The sequence below is a fragment of the Symphalangus syndactylus genome, chromosome 4 (assembly GCF_028878055.3).
Source record: "Symphalangus syndactylus isolate Jambi chromosome 4, NHGRI_mSymSyn1-v2.1_pri, whole genome shotgun sequence".
Taxonomy (NCBI): domain Eukaryota; kingdom Metazoa; phylum Chordata; class Mammalia; order Primates; family Hylobatidae; genus Symphalangus; species Symphalangus syndactylus.
In genome coordinates this window covers 56,168,107-56,185,845 of record NC_072426.2, presented here as the reverse complement: position 1 = coordinate 56,185,845, position 17,739 = coordinate 56,168,107, and the positions used below count along the sequence as shown (strand labels likewise).

At 35.2% G+C, this 17,739-nt stretch overlaps 1 protein-coding gene across 5 annotated transcripts in view; it reads left to right on the top strand.

Annotated features, from left to right (window-relative positions):
* The first annotated feature begins 1,481 nt into the window (after positions 1–1,481).
* Positions 1,482–17,739, top strand: part of LOC129480692 (bifunctional heparan sulfate N-deacetylase/N-sulfotransferase 3) — a 196,202-nt gene continuing 179,944 nt past the window's right edge. For all 5 annotated transcript variants that reach the window (XM_055274730.1, XM_063637955.1, XM_063637954.1 and 2 more), the window contains exon 1: positions 1,482–2,548. In XM_055274730.1, the coding sequence (XP_055130705.1) occupies positions 1,568–2,548 (981 nt within the window). In that variant the 5' untranslated portion in view covers positions 1,482–1,567. The remainder of the gene's footprint in view (positions 2,549–17,739) is intronic.

Below are 17,739 nucleotides of genomic sequence, written 5' to 3'. Positions count from 1 at the left end.
CATATACACAAGAACAACAGACACTGTGGCCTATTAGAGGGAGGAAGAAGGAAGGAGGACATGCATGGTGGAAAAACTACCTATTGGGTACTGTGCTTACCGCCTGGGTGATGGGATCCATACCGTAAATGTCAGCATCCCACAGTATCCCCAGGTAGTAAACTTGCATGTGTACCCTCTAAAATAACGGTTGAATTTTTTTAAAAGGAAAAGAATTCGTTAGGTGCACAGGTAAATCCAAGCATAGCTGTACATTATTTTGAATTTGACTAGCCAGGAAATATGTGTTTGTTTCCCATTAGTTCAACTATCTGAGAAAAAATATTGTTCAGTTGACAGAGATATATACAGTTTGCTTAACCTTCATGCACTCAAAATACTCTTAACAGTAAATCTGTATCAGTGTGCTGTGATACTAGAGGAAGTGTAATCCTAATAAATGTAGAACACCCAAATAAAAAAAGAAGCACTCATGTTTCTTTCTTATTATTTTTCAAAGTTACTAAATTTTCAAAGGTTACTAAGACTTGAAAGGAATTTCAAATTATTGCACAAGAAAGTGTTTCATGAAGTCTCAGTTGTTTTCATTACATTTTTAAAAACACTTTTGGAGTAGTTTTTCACATAATTACTAAACTCCTTCTCAAAAAGCGGAAATAGAATGGTATAGAAAGTGAATCAATAGGTAAATTTGCTCTTCTCCAAGAGTATATGATTCCCAATGGTCTCACACCAGATTTGCAGAAACCCTGGGAAGTATTTTATTCCTCATATTCATCTTACCACATGACTGTTTTGATTTTTGGAAAATGCAGCTATGAAAATATGCAGTTCTAAAATAATTAATTGCATTGTGGGATCATATATGCATTTTGAAAGGGTTATTTTAATGAGAGCAATTATCATAAGGTTGTTTCTCTAATGAATGTAAAATGTGTATACAATGATAAAATTGACTGTGCCATCGACTTTGCAGAAAAGAAAAAAACCATGTTTTAATTATGGCATAAACATTCAGTACCTGTAATTAAAAACAAACAGCTTGAGTATGTGTTACATAATGTATAGCCAGATGGCAAGAAATGGCAGTGTATGACTTAGGTGACCTCTCCGTGGTCTCTGTTCTATAGTATCTACAGAGTTTGATGCAAAGCACAGTGAATATCATGAAATTTTCTGTTAGCCCAAAGTCTTTTTTGTACTAGGGATAGAGGGCTCAATGGACCCCTTTTCCTCTTTCTGTCAGTCCCATGTCCTCACACAGATCTGGGAGAAGAAAAGGGAGGGCTTCGAATTTACTATACACCAGTTCATCTGCCAAATACTCTGCCACTTATGCTAGTCAACAAGATAAAAACTTGCTTATTTTAATGCTGCAAACTGACTGTTTTATATTCTTTCCTATTTTTCAGACTGTATTTTCTGTGAGTCCTGATCAAGTGATACAAATGAGCTGCAATGGTGACATAAACTCTTGACTGAGATTGGAAAAGTAGCTGGAACACCATCTTCTCTTTTAACTTTTTATGGTGCTTCTATTGGCATAGTTGGGGAAAGTACCTACAACATGAGTTTTATCATGAAGCTTCACAGACACTTTCAAAGAACAGTCATTCTGCTTGCCACTTTTTGTATGGTGAGCATTATCATTTCTGCTTACTACCTGTACAGTGGCTACAAACAGGAAAATGAACTCTCTGAGACGGCTTCAGAAGTTGACTGTGGTGACCTCCAACACCTACCGTATCGGCTAATGGAAGTGAAAGCAATGAAGCTTTTTGATGCCTCAAGGACAGACCCCACAGTCCTAGTATTTGTAGAGAGCCAGTACTCATCTCTTGGTCAAGATATCATTATGATTCTAGAATCAAGTAGATTCCAGTATCACATTGAAATTGCCCCTGGAAAGGGAGATCTCCCAGCGCTTATAGACAAAATGAAAGGCAAATACATTCTCATTATTTATGAGAATATTTTAAAGTATATAAATATGGACTCCTGGAATCGAAGCCTTCTAGATAAATACTGTGTAGAGTACGGTGTGGGTGTCATTGGATTCCACAAAACTAGTGAGAAGAGTGTACAGAGCTTTCAGTTAAAAGGTTTCCCTTTTTCCATATATGGAAATCTTGCAGTAAAAGATTGTTGTATTAATCCTCATTCTCCATTGCTTCATGTGACCAAATCTTCCAAGCTTGAAAAAGGTTCTTTACCTGGAACTGACTGGACAGTTTTTCAGATTAATCATTCAGCCTATCAACCAGTAATATTTGCCAAAGTAAAGACCCCAGAAAACCTTTCTCCTTCCATCTCTAAAGGTGCTTTTTATGCCACTATCATACATGACCTGGGGCTTCATGATGGAATTCAAAGGGTTCTTTTTGGCAACAACTTGAACTTTTGGCTGCACAAGCTCATCTTCATAGATGCCATCTCCTTCTTATCAGGGAAGAGGCTGACATTGTCCTTGGACAGGTACATTCTTGTGGATATTGATGATATATTTGTGGGAAAAGAGGGAACAAGAATGAACACCAATGATGTAAAGGTAAGTCTCTATTTTCTCAGGTTTCAAAGTTCAGTTCATCTCCCAGCAGGGATACAACTATCCCAGTTTGTACTACAACTGGGTTACCCAGAACGTGGGATTTATTGGGAAAGTCTGGGCAGTCTAGGATTATCACTTACCTTAAATCAACTAAGAGGATTATATATGTCTATCTGAATCAAGAAAAATAAAGCTTTTACTAAAAGATTGAGTGTGGCAGGATCCTGAAATGGTTTTCTACACGTATTTACAACTAGAGTAGAAGTCATTTTGTTTAATTACTTTCCAGAAACTATCTACCTCAAAAAAAAACTATTACTAATCTCAGACTTAGCTCATTTAAATATGAAATTAAGGTGAATTTGTCTTAATGATAATAAATATTTCCATAAATTTCAAGAAATACAGATCTCACAGTAGCAAGTTCAGATACTTTTGGAAGTCAAATATGCAATGCATTTTCTCCTATCATGTTTTTCTGAAACTGAAAATCAGTACTACTAAATATGAAGATCAATGACTGTACAAGCATATTTATTCACATATAAACATGAGGATTTAACTTGATTTCAGTGAACACTTCTGACACATATATGAAGCCAATCATGCTGAATTTAAATTGTATTACATTTCTCATGGTGTAAAACTGCTGCCCTTAAACAGAAAACAATTATTTGAAATAGTTTGTCATTATTATGAGTTAATTGTGTTACATAAACAGCTGATTGTTTACTATTAAAAAATTTTAAAATTAAAGTTATCTTCATTTGTCTTAGTTTCCCATTCAAAATGTCATAGGATTCTATCTCTGTTATACTACATATTGATTTCTCACAAAAGGAGGCTTTTGATACATAGTTTTTATGCTACAGCTTTGACCTTTTGGTAGAATATCTAGAACCAAATCAGATAGCAAAAAATACATCTTGAAAACTTTGTTCTTTTCTCTAGTCACTAAGCATCTGGCAAATAATAAGTAATGTTCATCACACTAGTTAAGTGGGCTAAGAATACCAGAAGGACCATTAAATGTTACTGTAAGAGAGTGTGAAGACTGAAAAGAAAAAAAACTTCCACATTCTTGGCATTATTTTAGTCTCTTCCTTTTAGCTAAACAGAAATTAATTAATAAAGAAGCTGTATTTAAGTTTCCATTAAGTCTTTGTACTTACTTTTGAAAATATAGCTAAATTAAAACCAAGCTGGTAGTTTAAGCATTTATTAGGTGTTTGAAGATTACAAGCAATACATAATCCTTGCATTTTTTTCCATTTCAAAAGATTTTGGGAGAAATGTTTTCAATATGAATATATTTCTGATGTGAAATTGTTTGAAACTGTCAAATATATATTGTTATGGAATTTTAAAATATGGTAAATAAATCCCTGAGTTTTTTATGTAGCCCCCCATTTCCCCTAATATTATACAAAATACAAAATGCCATTTGTGCTCCAGAAGTTAAGCCAGTTTTCAGGGGTATGAAAAATTAGAGGCTTATTGAACACATTGAAGAAAAATTTGGCATGTCTACTTTATGAACTGCTCATATTTAGATAGAAATATATTTTCTAAACTACCTAAATGCTTTTTTAAAAAATATGTTTTGAATAATCTGGGTTTTTTTAATTACTTCTAAATTGCATCTGTGATTGTGTCTCAAAACACTAATTTACTGCAGTTAGTTGCCCTGAGAGTACAAAGTCATTCATGTACTCATTCTGTAACTAGTTATTAAGTGTGTACTACATGTGAAGCACTTTTTGGAACTTACAGATAGAATCTTGAACTGCAGTCCATTCCATAGAAGAGGGGCAGGGGAGAGTAGAGTCACAGGAAAGCACATTGTGCTGAGCATCTATCCGTTCAGCACTTGATATGGCTATATCCCATTCCAGGCATAGAGGCAGACTTTAGGGATACAAAGATAAAGTGTCTCGTGGGGGCGATAAATAGGTAAATAGCTTGCAACATGGTAAGCACAATAGCAAACATATCTACACGGTTTCATATAAATTATGTTGTGGGAAACACTACAGTGTGTGCTGTGTACCTGTAACTATTAAGTATGTAGGACAGAGTTCTAAGGCAAGACCAGATTGATGTGATGATTTGGAAAGATGTAGCAGTAATTCAAAGACAGCAATTTCCTGAAACCAGGAAATTGGAGTAAGAATGGAGAAGGAAGGACCAAATTAAGATCTATTTAGGAAGTAAAATTGAACAACTTAGTAATTGGCTGAATGGAAATGACAGACAATATAATCATGACATTAGAATTTGTCATGAAAGAGAATATAAGGATGACATTAGGATTTTTCGCATAGGTGGATAATTGTTGATGATGTCAAGAACAATAAGTAAGAGGATCATAGTGAAGATCATTAAAGGTCATAATAAAAATTTCAGTTTTATTAAAGTGCATGTGGGACGCAGAGGCATTTCATAGGTAGTTGCCTCACAGAAAAAGTCTGGGTAGGAAATACAGATTTCAAATTCATCATCCTATAGGGAGACATTCACCGCATGAAAGTGTGTGAGCTCAGCCAGTGAAAAAATGTATAGAGTGATAAGAGAAGATGATCAAATGTAGAATATTGAGGAAAATCATCATTTAGAAGACAAGTAGAAGGAAATATCCCTTGAATAAGAGTTTAAAAGAACAGTCAGAGACCAGGAAGCTGAGATGCTATAGCTTCAGAAAAAGTGTGATCAGCAGTATAAAACCCAAAAGCAGGGTCCACTGGGTTAAGGACTGGAGAGTCTCCTTTGGGAAAAGACAAAGATCACTGGGGACTCTTGCATAATCTACGTGAATGGAATGATAGAGACCGAAGCCCATTTGCAGTGAGTTGGAGTCAGGAGTTAACTAAGGGGGTCAAGATGTGAAGAAAGAGTGTAGAGCACTCAGTAGAGAAATTTTTGTATGAAGGAAAAAAGAGAAATTATACAGTAGCTAGAGGGTAGACTGGTTCTAGGAAGACCAACTGTCCTGGTTTGTCCAGGACTGAGAGTATTTGTTGCTAAAACGTAGAGTCCAAGAGTTAGATAGGGTGACATAACTAAATCAGATAAAGGAAGAAATAATCAAAAATCATGAGGTCTAAAAAAAATCATAAATTTTGTGATTAAGAGTATATAATTAGTATAAATGTTTAAATCAATTATTTTATTTAATTATTACCACTTATGAGCAAACATTCTATTTTCCCTATTTGAAGTATTGGGAAAATTTAAAAGAATGTGAGAAAATCAAAAGTCACATAAACTGTTATGTACAAAATTGGAAGGAGAGTGCAAGACATAAATTTTAACTAGCAAACTAATCACTGCATGGATGTTATTTTTTTTTCTTATGGGGAACAGAAAATGTGCTTCCTTATTTAATGGGAAGATTTGAATAGCAATGCAATATCAGCTTTACCCACCTAGATGTTGAATAATATGAGTATATTTTAAAGAGCCTCAAAGCCACAGAAGAAACTGTGACATGGCGCAAAGTGTTTCATTCTTTGTGCCACAAAAAAAAAAAAAAAAAAAAAAAAACAGACCTAAGTGGAGGTCTTCATTTGTCTAGGAATATGCAAGCTACAAGCCATAGCCTGTAAAGAACCAAAGAGGAAAATTGTTTAGATAATTCAAATATTCCTTTAAAAAGGCAGGACAAATTTCAGTGAAAAGGTGTGTGTATGTGTGTGTGTGTGTGTGTGTGTGTGCACGGATGCATGCAAACGTGTTCCGTTGGACTATTGGATGAGTTTTAGTGATGTTCAAAATTTCAAGTTCCTTGTGATCTACAACCTACTCTCAAACTTCCCAACTAAGGGTTTTGGGAGAGAGAAAGTGATGTTTCTACAACTAAAAAAAGCTTCTACCATTAAAGCGTTTTAACTGGCCGGGCGTGGTGGCTCACGCCTGTAATCCCAGCACTTTGGGAGGCCGAGGGGGGCGGATCACGAGGTCAGGAGATCGAGACCACGGTGAAACCACGTCTCTACTAAAAATACAAAAAAAAAAAAATTAGCCAGGAGTGGTGGCAGGCGCCTGTAGTCCCAGCTACTCGGAGAGGCTGAGGCAGGAGAATGGCGTGAACCCGGGAGGCGGAGCTTGCAGTGAGCCGAGATTGTGCCACTGCACTCCAGCCTGGGCGACAGAGCGAGACCCTGTCTCAAAAAATAAAAAAAATAAAAAAATAAAAAAACAAAAAAATAAAGCATTTTAGTTTTACATGAAAGCACTTCATGACCCAGTGAACACTAACAACCCATATGATCGTTTAGGCGCATTAACTCACTCTTGTTGTAAGATCCATTATACCTTTAGACCTACTATTTCATATAACATTTATCTCCCAAGACATCTGAGAAGTCGAATGAGAAGATTCTGGAAAAGGTGGTCTTTCAGGGTTTTGCTGAACTCCTTGCAGTTGAATACTCTCAATGCATAAAAGAGGTTACTTATCACTCCCTCCTGCATCTCTCCCTTCCTCTCTCTCTTCTATTTCTGTAATAGGTACACATTCCTTTCAAACTTTGAGAAAATTCCTAACATTCTTCGCTAAATGAAGAACCTGCCCAGTCACATCTGCGCTTACTGAAGAGGTAACTGTGGCTCCTCCTGGAGCACCTTGTACTTCTTTCTGGAGGTACTCAACAGCCACTTTCCTTTTTTAACTACCCCAGACCTTTCTCACTATTTTCTTACATTTCAATATACCATAACTTGTCTATTTGTGGATTAGCCCTTAAAAAAATCTACATTTTTAAGGTGGCTCCAGAAGAAAGGGAAGTTCTTAAATTTTTAATACAATGTCATGAGTGGCTATATCATTATTTTCCTCTTTAATGGAAGATCCAAGAGTACCTAGCGAAAAGAAAGTGCTGAAAATAGAAGTGGGAAGCCAGAAAACTGTGAAAAATAAGAGGTATCAAGCTCAGAAGACAAACTGGGCTGACTTTTCAGTCTTGCTTGGGGCTGACTGTGGGAAGCTGTAATTGGAATGTAAAGGTGCGCTCTGTGCTGCTTGACTTCACCACAAATATTCACCACCCCAGCTAAGGGGAAGCCAGAGGCTTCATAAAATCACTAAAAAATAACAAAATACCAAATATTGGGAGGAGGAGGAAAACACAACTGCAATCAATTATTCTGTCATAAGTATACATAAAAGGATAGCAAAAGTTTCTCCAGACAGTTCACTATTCATGTGCTCTGTATGAATGTCAAGATCTGTACACTGTACATAGTATTAATGTTTTGTCATTTTTCTCTTAACTCGTATTTCTTGAGTTCCTTTCCATTATATCTGATGTTTCTTATCTCTTATTTACTGATATTCATTTAATTTTATTATGCTATAGAAGCATGTATCTGCTTGATACCAATACTTCAAATTTGCTAGATTTACTTTATAACTAGATACAGGATGCCTCATGTACTTGACAGGAACATATGTTCTCTAATCAAGGTATATTAACACAAGCTTGTTAACTACATTTTTCAAATCTGTCTTCTTACTGTATTCTTTTTGGGGGGGTGAGGGAATGGAATGGTATCCCTGATGCTATCAAAAGAGTTATGTTTAATTTTCCAACTCTGATGGTTGATTGTAAATATTTCCTTGTTCTGAAAATTATTGCCTTCTATATTTTGAAGCTACGTTAAGTGCACATATTTTGAAATTGTATTTTAATGTTTTTCATTCTATGTTATCTTTTTAACTTTATTAATGTTGTTTTGCCTTTGTTTTGCTTAATGCTAATACAGCTATACCAGCTTTCTTTTGATTACTATTTGAGAAATATATCTTACCCCTTTTTTATATATTTTTAATCTCTCTCCTATCTTTGCACTGTAAATCAGCTTTCAAAACAGCTCCTATATGAACTTTGCTTTTTGTCTACTCTGTCAATATTTGTCTTTTAATTAACAAGATCAAATTACATATAGTTAATTGGATTATCAATGTGTATGGATTTATTTCAGCTACTTTATTTTGTGCTTTATATTTGCCCCACTTGTTATATTTCTTCTCTTCTTTCTCTCTCTTCCTTTTTACCTTCATTTGAATTGTCAGTTTCTTTCTTTTTTCTATCCATTCCTGGTTTAAATGAATGTATTTTATCTCTTTTTTTTTTAGTAGTTTCTCCAAAAATTTAAACATATGCTCTAAACAAGTGCCAATATCTTCATACCTCAGTCAAAAAGTACAAAGTTCTTTATCTCCAATAATGCTCTCTCTCCTTTGGCAGTTTGGTTATTCTCGTTCTAGATGTTAGTGTTGTTGTTTAACCCCCAATATTAGGCACTGTTGTTTTTACTACCATCAAAGTTTTATTAGATTTGCCAGATTTCTCTTTTCTTTGCCAACGGTTCACCTTTTCTCATCTGATGTGATTCTCAGCTTCTACACCTTACCCCTTTTTGTAAAGAGCAGACAGAGTCATGCCATTGACACATAATTTTGATCATGACCCCCCTCTCCTCAAAACCCTCCAGCAACTTCCAGTGTCTTTATCTCTGCTACATGCCCAGCTCCTTTTCCCTCACTCACTCTACTGCAGCCTCTCTAGTATCCTTGCTGTTCCTCGATCCTGTTTCAGAATTTTGCACTTGCTGTTCTTTCTCCCTAAAGTGTCCTTCCCCCAGATTGGTGCATGGCCCTCTTCTTTGCTTCCTTTAGGTCTTTACTCAAATGTTACTTTCTCACTGAAGTCTTCTCTGGCCATTCTCTTTAAAGTTGCAACCTCTAAATCTCCCATCTTTCCCTGAGAGTGTTTTGTTCTGGCACTTATGATCACCAATGATGTGCTAAAACTGGCTCACATTGGCTTATAAGGTCAATTTTGTGCATCTCTTCCTAGCTTTATGGAAGGAGTATTTACACCATAAAATGGACAAATGCGACAAATCTGGGCTTTTTATTCACAGAGACCCACTTGTTAAAGGCTTCACAGCATGCTACCAGACATACCATGTATTTTACTAATTTATTAGATTGGTGCAAAAATAATTGTGGTTTTTGCCACCACTTTGTTATTTGGACTATTAAAATGTAAGCTTTATTAGGGCAAGATTTTTTTCATCTATTTTGTTCACTGATGTATCTCCAGCACAGAGAAATGTGCCTGGTTCAATATATATTTGTTGAATGAATGAATTGCATTCTTTCTGAAGTATATCCTTAAGACATGATAAAAGAAAAACATCAGCTGAATTAAATTTCAAGGAGTTTAATTGAGCAATGAGCAATTCATGAACGGGCAGCTTCCCGAGCCACAGTAAGTTCAGAGACTCTAGCACAGCCACATGGTGGAAGAAGATTTATGGACAGAAAAAGGAAAGTGACATACAGAAAACAGAAGTGAGGACAGAAACAGCTGGATTGGTTACAGATTAGTGTTTGCCTTATTTGAACATAATTTGAACACAATTGACTGGCCAAAACACAGTGATTGGCACAAGTGTAGACTATGGCCTGTTTACACCTCCACTTGTTATAGCTCACAATGTACAGAAAAACCTTTAGGCCGAACTGAAATTATGTAAGGCGGCGGCTTTAGTCTAAACTTTATTTTAAAGACTTCCTTCAATGAAAATCTATTCATGGTAAACCATCTCAGATTTTATGCATTGTAAATGTCTTTACTTTCCCTCATCCTTAAAAGATAGTTTGGTTGAGTTCACAATGCCTAGTTAACAGTTCCCTCATATATATCCATTGCTGTTCATACTGGGAAGATTGGTCCTCCCTGGAAGTCACCTAAACATTTTTGGTAATAGAATGTCCAGTTCCACTGGTCCCTAATAGTTTTATGATTGTCACAATATTAGGCAATTTGAGACCATTCTTCTCTCCCTCCCTCTCCCTCACTCTCTCTCTCTGTTTGGTGGAATACTTATTTCTACATTTGATATAATATGATCATATTAAAAATACACAAGAAAATAAATTACTGTCAATATTATTATCACATTCAAATAGCCATAGTGTGCTAGCAACTATACAACTATATAGTTATCTTAAGGAAATAATTTTATAATTTAACATGGGGAAATCATAAAATAGATTAGCAAAGGGAAAAATCATTTCATATTCATAATCTATTTACTTTTAATATATTGTATTAAATTTGTTGTTACATTGTGAAATGGAATGTTTCTCTACTATTAAGGAGTGATTTGTTATGCAATGACATTCTAAAAGAATGAGTTATAAATTATTTAAAGAAAGCAAAATGCTGTTACTGAACACATGAATATGTAAACAGGATATTTGGTGACTGATTACATTTTTTAAAGGTCTGATGCAGTCTGTGCACAGTGGCTCATGCCTGTAATCCCAGCACTTTGGGAGGCCGAGGTGGTCAGATCACCTGAGGTCGGGAGTTCAAGAGCAGCTTGACCAACATGGAGAAACCCCATCTCTACTAAAAATACAAAATTAGCCAGGAGTGGTGGCACACTCCTGTAGTCCCAGCTACTCCGAAGGCTGAGGCAGGAAAATAGCTTGAACCCGGGAGGTGGAGGTTGCAGTGAGCCGAGATCTCACCATTGCACTCCAGCCCCGGCAACAAGAGCAAAACTCCATTAAAAAAAAAAAAAAGGTCTGATGCAATGAATCCAGCCCACACATGATAAGGAGGGCTGTCATAGATGGTACCAAAGCTCAACCAGATAATGATGAGTTCTACGCACTGTAGTAGCAGAAGAATACAAGAGGCAAATTCAGAACAGAGATTTAGGTTCTAGAGATATTAAGAAAATTATGCACATTTACTGTTAAAATAATGTCATAAGATTTCAAAGGATATGCTGATGAATAATGAAACACATTTTTGATAAAGGAAATCAAAAACCTTGGAGAAAATTGTACTATTTGCCAGTTACTGAATTATGTCCTTCTCTTGGTTAAGATAATTTATTTCTTCTAACATTCCATGTTTCTAGAAAATAAATCAGCATGTAAAAAATCATTTTCGTATCTCTATGCTGATGGTTTAAACCTGTACAAACTGCAGTAAGTTACTCCCAAAATAGGTAACACTTATTGAGCACATACGTTGTTTTAAGTGCTTTGCTTCATCATTTAATTCTCATAGAAATCCTATAAAACAAGGATTATAAACAGCATCATTTTACATAAAGAAACTGAGGCTGGTAGATTGTGAGTAACTTGCCCAAGATCTTACAACTAGTAAGTGGCATTCCTAGAATACAAAATGCAGATCTACCTGGCTCCAAAATCTGAGCTTTTCCACCTCATGTGCTTCACAGTTGTGAGCTTAACACAACTGGTGTTAGGTGGTATCCATAAAAATTTCTTCCTACCAAGCTCTACTTTACGGTAAATTACATCCTATCAGATTCTGTTGTAGTTTGATGGGTTGTATCTGAAGTTTTGCCCTAGATTTACTGATAAGTCTGGAACAAAAATTAGTATTAGTCACTTCTTGAAATGTCTTGGGCTGAAATAAGTTTTGGATGAATTAGAGTGGCAAAGTGACAGCATAGTGACAGGCCCTTCTGGCACTCAATCAATTAAAGAACCAAAATTGCCCATAATTCTGATAATTTCACTTTTCCTATCTGTATGTACTCAGATTTTAAAGTCTGTGTGATGTTGTAAAGTGCTTTATGAAGGCATTCCTAACATTTTTTTAAAGCACACAAACAAAATAGAAAAAGTCAACGAAATTCTGACATATTGTCACTTAGTCGCTGGGAAACATGAATTAGTAGCTAAAGCACTTTTTTATTCTTAACTTTATAGGCTTCCATGAATAATGAAACTGTAGACTGAAATATAAAATGGATCTTAAAATCATGATGTTAATATAAAATAAATCATGAGATCTACTTGACATAATTTATAAACTGTTTATAACCAAAGAAATATAGCCAACTTATTAAACTTCTAGATGAACTGAAATTTTTAAAATTAAAATTAAAATTTATGTATAAAATACATATTAGAATTTTACCTTAAAAGATTATATGCTTTCTCATTTTAATATTAATAGTTATAATGATTATACATGATTATTAATAGTTATTAGTTACACCAATTACTAAAATAGCTATGTATGGTTTTCTATTGATGCCAAAGCAAATTACCACCAACTTAGTGTCTTAAAACAACCCAAATCTGTCATTTTGCATTTCTGAAGGTCAGACATCCAACATGGGTCTTACTGAGCTAAGTTCAAGATGTCCACAGGGCTGTGTTCCTTCCTGGAGGCTCTAGGGGAGAACCCATCACCTTGCTTTTTCCATCTTCTAGATTCTGCACACATTCCTTGGCTCATGTTCCCTTCCTTCATCATTAAAGCCAGAAATGCTCTCTGTGCCTTATTTCATAGCCACATCTCTCTCAAACTGGAAAAGGTTCTCTGCTTTTAAGGACCAGTATGGCCCACCTGGATAATCCAGAATAATCTCCCCATATCAAAGTCCTTAACTTAATCACATCTGCAAAATCTCTTTTGCCATGTAATGTTCACATTCACAGGTTCCAGGGATTAGGACATGGACTTCTTGGTGGGGGAGGTAAAGGAGATATTATTCTGTGTACTACAAGCTGTGCTCTTCAGGTAATCATGCTACAATTCTTACAACGACTCAACTCCCGCAAGAAACTCTACTACTTTACTACTGTTTTCCTCACTGGGAAATGAAATCTTGATGGCATATACATGCTCAAACAATTACTCTAGATCTCTGAGTCAACAGTAGTTAACTAGGGAAAATTAAATTATTGTGCTGTTAAACGCTTCATATCTCTTACACACAGGAGGTTAACACAGGGGAGTAAGTAACCCTTCCTTCACTTAGGTATCTTAAGAAATGTACCTCTCCAAAGATTGCTTGGTTGGAGCAGATGTGTGACTATCATCAATTCACTACTTTAGGAGTTTCTAATATTATGTTTCTAGAAGTGCATCAATTATAAGACTAGAGACTGTTTTGAAATCCAGTTGATTAGGACTACCATGTAGTCACCTAAGCACAGTTTACCATTTTCATTGTTACCATTTCATTATACTTTTATTTTTCTATTTTGTTCTCTTTGATTTATGTTTCTGCATCCGCCTCAGTTTCAGTGCCCTTATTGTATTGGCCTTTCCCCCTTTGGAATTTCTATTCTAACTACCCCAACCTAAAAACAACAATGGTGTTTTATCTGTTCATCCCTTCTGTCTTTATCTCCCCTGCTTTGATATCCTGGTGCCTGGTGCAGTAATGTAACTTTTTTTCCCCCTTCATACATACATCTTTATTTTATGTAATACTTATCTCTATTTTTTTCTCTGACTGTATAAACTGAGTAGAATCAGATTTCTGGGAAAGAAAAACATTGCATGTAGAAATTAGACCAACTGGTTGAGGCATTGAACAAAGATCTATCCTCAAAAATAATAATAATAAGTCCTTCACTATTCTTTTGGATTAAAATATATATTTTATATATACTGTATAGTATATATAATATGTTGTATATATATTTTATATATATTATATATATAGTGCTAGAACAACATATAACAGAGCCATTTTTATCTAAGAATCCTAAGAGACAAAGTATTTGAGTTCACAGAGAAAGACAACTTACTTGATATTCTTGAATAAATGAATTCAAGTGGTTTTGACAATAAAATGAAGATTAGAGCTGCTGCCAATGGGGTAATGAATAGTTATATCCTGCCAAACTCAGATTTCTGATATGCTGAAAAATACTTCTAGGAAATTTTGTATAACATTTAACAAAAATTATTTGACAATATTTTCAGGAAAAAGACATTATAATGAAAACCCATTTTAACTCTAGTGTGATTGATTTAAAAAAGTAAGTTAGGTTAATATTCAAAGGATCTCGACATAATTTGCTAATCTGCTCTAGAAATGCAACAAGTATTTAAAGGAAGTACAGGGAGAAAATACTTTCCCAGTCTATGTCATTTCTTATGTGATACAGGGACACTGTCATTGCTCTAACTGAGGGGCAAATGAACAATGGAAAACTAAAGACGCATTTTTCCTTCTTGCTAGGACTGTCCTGCTAGAAGCATATCTCCAATAGCATTGTCATTTGCACTTTGCAAGAACTAATTAGTACTCAGTCACCAGTCTCAAAGAAGACACAGCTGTTCATTGTATTCAAAAAAGTTATGTTTACCTAAGTGGAATCTATCTTTAAGGATGCCAGTGGCAAGAGGCTGTTCATCAAACTTCAGAATAGTTCAGAGCCTCTGAAGAGGCCTAGGAGGGCCTATGTTCACTGCTCCGTACTTAGAAATTGACACAATGTCAGTGTGGGGGGTGGGGGTGATGGGAGGAAGAGCATCAGGACAAATAGCTAATGCATGCTGGGCTTAAAACCTAGGTGACGGATCGATAGGTGCAGCAAACCACCATGGCACACGTATACCTATATAACAAACCTGCACATTCTACACATGTATCCTGGAACTTAAAGTAAGTAAATAAATAAATAAAAAGAAAAAAGAAAAGAAAGCGACACAATTTCAATGCAACATCCTCAAAAGCAAGGAAAGTCTATGAGAGTAATTAATTATCTTTGTTTTCAAGCCATCCGCAGATTTCAGATTATTTCCCTGTTGTAATTGAATGTCTCTAAGGAGCAAAGTTATTACTTAATTAAAACTAATCCTTCTGGTCACTTACATATGACATAGTCAACAGCTTATACCTGATCTTTTTTTTTTTTTTTTGAGGCAGAGTCTTACCATGTTGTCCAGGCTGAACTTGAACTCCCGGGCTCAAGCTCAGCCTTCCAAGTAGTTAAAACCACAGGCCCATGCCAGCACACCCAAGTATACCTGTACTTTTGTTGTTGATGAACCTAAAACACAGATATTACTGGGCACCAGTGATGAATCTACTGTTAACTTGTAAATGAACAGAAAGCAAAGTCCTACTGTATTTTTTTAAAGAAATGGTCCAAGAATTTGTCACTAGTTTCCTCTTAATCATTCTTTTACTCTGTGATGTTCAGATGCATTTAATCACTTATCAATATAAGACAATTTTCATGAGTTTCCAAACTATGGAAAAGCCAAGAAAAATCACTTTAAATGTTTGCTTAAAAATGCGGATTCCCCAATTCCACACTCAAAGATTTTTGTCTTGGTAGATCAGGGGGAAGCGAGGGGCCCAGATCACCTAGATGATTCTAATACAGGTAGGAGAAATGCATATTTGGGGAAACATGAGTTTAAATAGACTACATTTGATATTACTGTAAAATACGAAGACCTGGGTCTTATTATTTTTCCCTGTAGAAAGTATGTTAAAATCATGTTGTATAAAAATATTTAATTTTACATATATAAGCAAATATATAATGGAAAGAGGTCACAATAGAATTAATAGTTTTGTGACTGAGTTTAATCTGATGCTGGAAGAGTTCTTATATTTAGTTATTTTGAACCATATACCAGGGCAGTGTGATAATATTTTGGCAAATATGTGTACACGTGAAACTGCCTATGGAGATCAGTAGAGTGGATTTTACACGAAGGGACAAGAAACAGAAGATTGAAGAAAGTAATTCCAATAAGTGGATGACTCGTTCGTATTGCCTATTAAGAGGACGCTGGATAATTTTGACAAAGTAATGAAAGGTACATTGCTTCTGTGATCTTTCAGGAACCTGTACATCAGATCAGTCAGAAGAAAGATTCCAGCAGAGAAGGTTATGATCAGGAGGTGTAAGAATTAGGATAGAGAAATGGGAATTGTTTTCCTAAAGGGGAAGGAACAGAGAGAGAGAGGTTAATTATACTTCAGGTTTAATTGAATGTGCTTCTAATGAAATATCAAAGAAATTACAAAAGAGATCTGAGGTTGAATTATATAGGTGGGATAGAGTACCCCATTAGGTGATTTTTTTAAATGTTAGCAAGAGAAGTAATTTTGAATGAAGAAATTTTACCTTGGGAAGCTTTAAACATTTGCCTTTGAGAAACTACAATTAGAGTGAGCCCTGTTTGGGTTTTTTTGTCCACATGTCCAAAATGAAAATAAATGTTTATTGTTTTAAATATATAAATAATCCATGCACTTTGTAATGAAAATAATTAATATAGAAAACTACAAAGAAGAAAGCAAAAAGCAATTCTCTCCTCAGTCTCTCTACACGCTGGATTTAGTCAATCTTTAATGTTTGCAAATCTAATAGGTAAAATTTTTAATTTCATTCATTTTTTAATTGTTATTTGTATTTGTAAGAAAGAGTTAATACGGACACATGTTTATTGTCCATTTGTATTTCCCTTTTGAGAATTGTTTCTTGTCAATCGTTTTCCATTGGGGTGTTTGTTTTTGACCAATCAGTTATTATTTTTCCTCTTATTTCACACTCCATAAATGGAACAGCATGTTCCTTTGTTATTTAACCCTTATGTATTTATATTCCCAGAAAGTTTTAATTCTTACAAATTAAGTTTAAAAGGTTTTATTAATATCATAGAGGGGGAAGGCTGATACAACCTCTTTCAAAAGATACCAGGTTGTAGCACCTGGCACAGTGTTCCTGCAGTGAGCAACTTACTGAAATGTGTACTCTCAGAGCTCATTTCTCCCCTGCAAAGATGGCAATGAAATAAGAATGCAGCGAACCTGTGAATGTGAAAGCACTTTACAAATCATAAATCTTTATCTCTGGGTTTGTTTCTTTTCCTGGGATTAGACAACTAGATTTAATCATTGCTAAGGTCTCGACCAGTTCTAACTCTGTGAAATTCTTTAAAACATTACTAAGGAAAGTCCAGCACCAATTGACTTGAGCAGAGTAATTATATGGTGAAATAGGGTGAACAGAACACTGCTTCTGAGAATTAGGATTCCCATCCTTCCTCCACATGGTATGCTTTACATAAAAGCCCCACTGAATGCATGTGTGAGAAGGCTGGTTGGCCTCCCTGACTTCTGGTGAGCTGAGAATTTCAAGACTCTCTGGTTTCCCTGAATAACATTATCCATCTGGTATATAACTTGTTTAAAAGATTCTGTAGGTATTCATATGATTACTCCCTACCGTCTATTATTTTGATACAGTCCATAAGCTTACTTTTAATTTGAAACAAATTTCCCAGCCTGTGGTTCTTATCAAATCTGTCATCAATGTGTTCAACCGTCAATTCTGTAGACCTCAACCACTCTTTTTTTTTTTT